Source organism: Microtus ochrogaster, chromosome 24, assembly GCF_000317375.1.
Source record: "Microtus ochrogaster isolate Prairie Vole_2 chromosome 24, MicOch1.0, whole genome shotgun sequence".
Classification (NCBI taxonomy): domain Eukaryota; kingdom Metazoa; phylum Chordata; class Mammalia; order Rodentia; family Cricetidae; genus Microtus; species Microtus ochrogaster.
Window position 1 is genome coordinate 30712648 of NC_022024.1, and position 2412 is coordinate 30715059.

General features: G+C 45.5%; 1 protein-coding gene across 1 annotated transcript in view; it reads right to left on the reverse strand.

Annotated features, from left to right (window-relative positions):
* Positions 1 to 932: 932 nt before the first annotated feature.
* Ikbip (IKBKB interacting protein) overlaps positions 933 to 2412 on the reverse strand; it is a 21409-nt gene continuing 19929 nt past the window's right edge. Inside the window, exon 3 of the mRNA XM_005358174.2 lies at positions 933 to 1892. Within this exon, the coding sequence (XP_005358231.1) occupies positions 1143 to 1892 (750 nt within the window). The 3' untranslated portion in view covers positions 933 to 1142. The remainder of the gene's footprint in view (positions 1893 to 2412) is intronic.

Here is a 2412-nt window from a genome sequence, read left to right on the forward strand (position 1 = left end):
ACCCAGTGTCTTCTGGAATGGCAGTCAGTGGCAGTCAGTGATCTTACGGCGGAACCATCTCTTCAGACCCTTGGTGTTTCTTAACACGGCAGGCTCACACTGAGACAACATCGCTCCTTTCCCAGTCTCAGTAGCTCCGCGGCTCTCAACCTTCCTCATGCAGTGATGACCCCACCACCACCAAAGGGCTTCATTGCTACGTCATAACTGTAATTTTGCTACGGTAATGAATCATCATGTAAGTACCTGGCACGTAAGTAAACAGGTTGCGACCCACAGGTTGAGAAAAACTGCTGCAGCCCTAGGCGTTTCTTGTATGACCTACCCTATCCCCTAAACCAGGAAGGACTCACTGTTACCAGATTGTTCGCCCGGCTGTAACCTTTCTAGTTTCTTTCCGTCTGATTGGGTGTGCTGCTCCAGTCGTGACCCCTGAGGGGACTTCCGTCAGCAAGGGTCCCAACCACACACACGCAAGGTTCGGAGCTGACTTGCCCTGTCTAGTTTCCCACTGCCAGTTACGCCTTTCCCTGCCGTGAGGAAACACCTGATCAAAAGGGTTTATTTTGGCTTAGGATGTGAGGGTGCCGACTATCCTGGCAGGAAAGGCCTACCTGACAGAAGTGTGAGGGCCCAGAAGCGGAGAGAGATGAGTGCGGGTCCCGTCCCTCCGTTCCTTTTTCTCAGTGTAGGACCCCATGGATGGCTCAAACTCACGGTGCCTTCCCACCTCCCCTAAGGCCCTCTGGAAAGGCCCTCACAGATAGGCTCAGAGGTGTGTCCGCCAGGGGGAAGTTACAAGGTCCACCAATTCTTTACATATTCAAATGTTCAGTCTGTTTATTATTGGAGGCTGGAGAGATAGCCCAGCCACGAGGAGTGCTTGCTGCTCTTCCCCAGGGCCCACCCTCCGCTCCCAGCACCCACGTCAAAGAGCTCACACCTACCTGTCTGTAACTCTAGCTCCAGGGGATCCGAGGATCCAATATACTCTCTGGTCTGCACAGGCACCCCTACACGGTCACACACATATATGAATAAGTTAAAAAGTATTATGGAGTAAAATAGTATCAAACACAAAATGGAATTTATTCCAAAATATCAGAATTTCTATTACCAGTCTCTCTCCAAATCATTCCAAACTAATCTGAAATACGCGCTATTTCGTCTTTAATATCCTTAATCTCAGCTTGGACTATTGTTAAATTAGATATTTTTTCCTTCAAAAAAGCGATTTCTTTCTCTCGTTGAATTAAGTCAGATCCTAGCCTCCCAATGCGTAGGGCTAAGTCAGTCACCAGTGGCTCCAGGCGCGAAAAGTCCTTCTTCAGATTGTAGACCTTCGGTTTGAGGTCATTTGCGAAAGCCACTGCTTTCAGGACTTTCGCTCTGTCGCTTTCTAAGCTTAAAAACCTGTCGGCGTGCTTGTCGAAATCGCCCTGGAGCTCAGCCAGCCTCGTCGCGACTGAGTCAATTCTTCTGGAGTTTTCACTTGCCGTCTTTCGGAGTGCCGCTGTTCGGTCTATGCTACTTGAGAGGAGCTCCCCTATATTTTCGACCGTCGCCGTTTCTACCTTTCCGACTTTATTTTCCAGTTCTTGCACGGAGTCCGTTAAAGATGCGACTTCAGTTACCAAACCTGAAATGCGGCGTAGATCCGTCTTCACACCTGTAACCTTGAGACCCACATCCTTGGCCGTGGAAGTTGTACCTTGGTCAACTTTTGCGATGTCTTGAGAAAGACTTGCTAACGTGTCATTCAGTGTACCATGTTTCTCGGTTATCCTGCTGGACCAAATTTTCATCTCCTGAATTTCTTCCTGCAGGACCTTTAGACGAGTCGTTATCTGAAAAGCCTTTAGCTGTTCCATGAGAGTTTCACACTTCTGATACTATAAGGAAATAGAATACCACAGTGATTAAATTAGTCAGAATTTGACACTTAAAATTCAACATAAAGTTCATTGTTTTTTTCTCCCCTTGACTTTATTGCTCTTTGGGAAAGAACAGCATAAAACACAGCTTTGAAAGAGCGAGCCTTGGGTTGGGGGCTCTGGGTTTTGAATTCCAGAACTGAAAAGACAAAAACAAAAACAAAAACAAAACAAAAACTACAAATCTCCAAAAGAAAGTAGAAAAGTAGAAAAGAGGATTTAAAGTAATTCAAGTATATTGTTAATGAATAAGGAAAACACCCAGGACATTTCATAAAACATTATTGGAGTTGACTTCTGTTGATGTTCCTATAACATTGGTCCTCCTCTGTATAGAAACACAGTGAGCTAACAGAGCTTTCTTCATAGCTATGGAAGAAAGGAAGAATTCTCCAGATGTACCTAGGTATCGTTTCACACTGAGGAGACAGCATATCCTCTTTTTTCTCTTTTCTTTCCTTTCTTTTTTTTTTTTTTT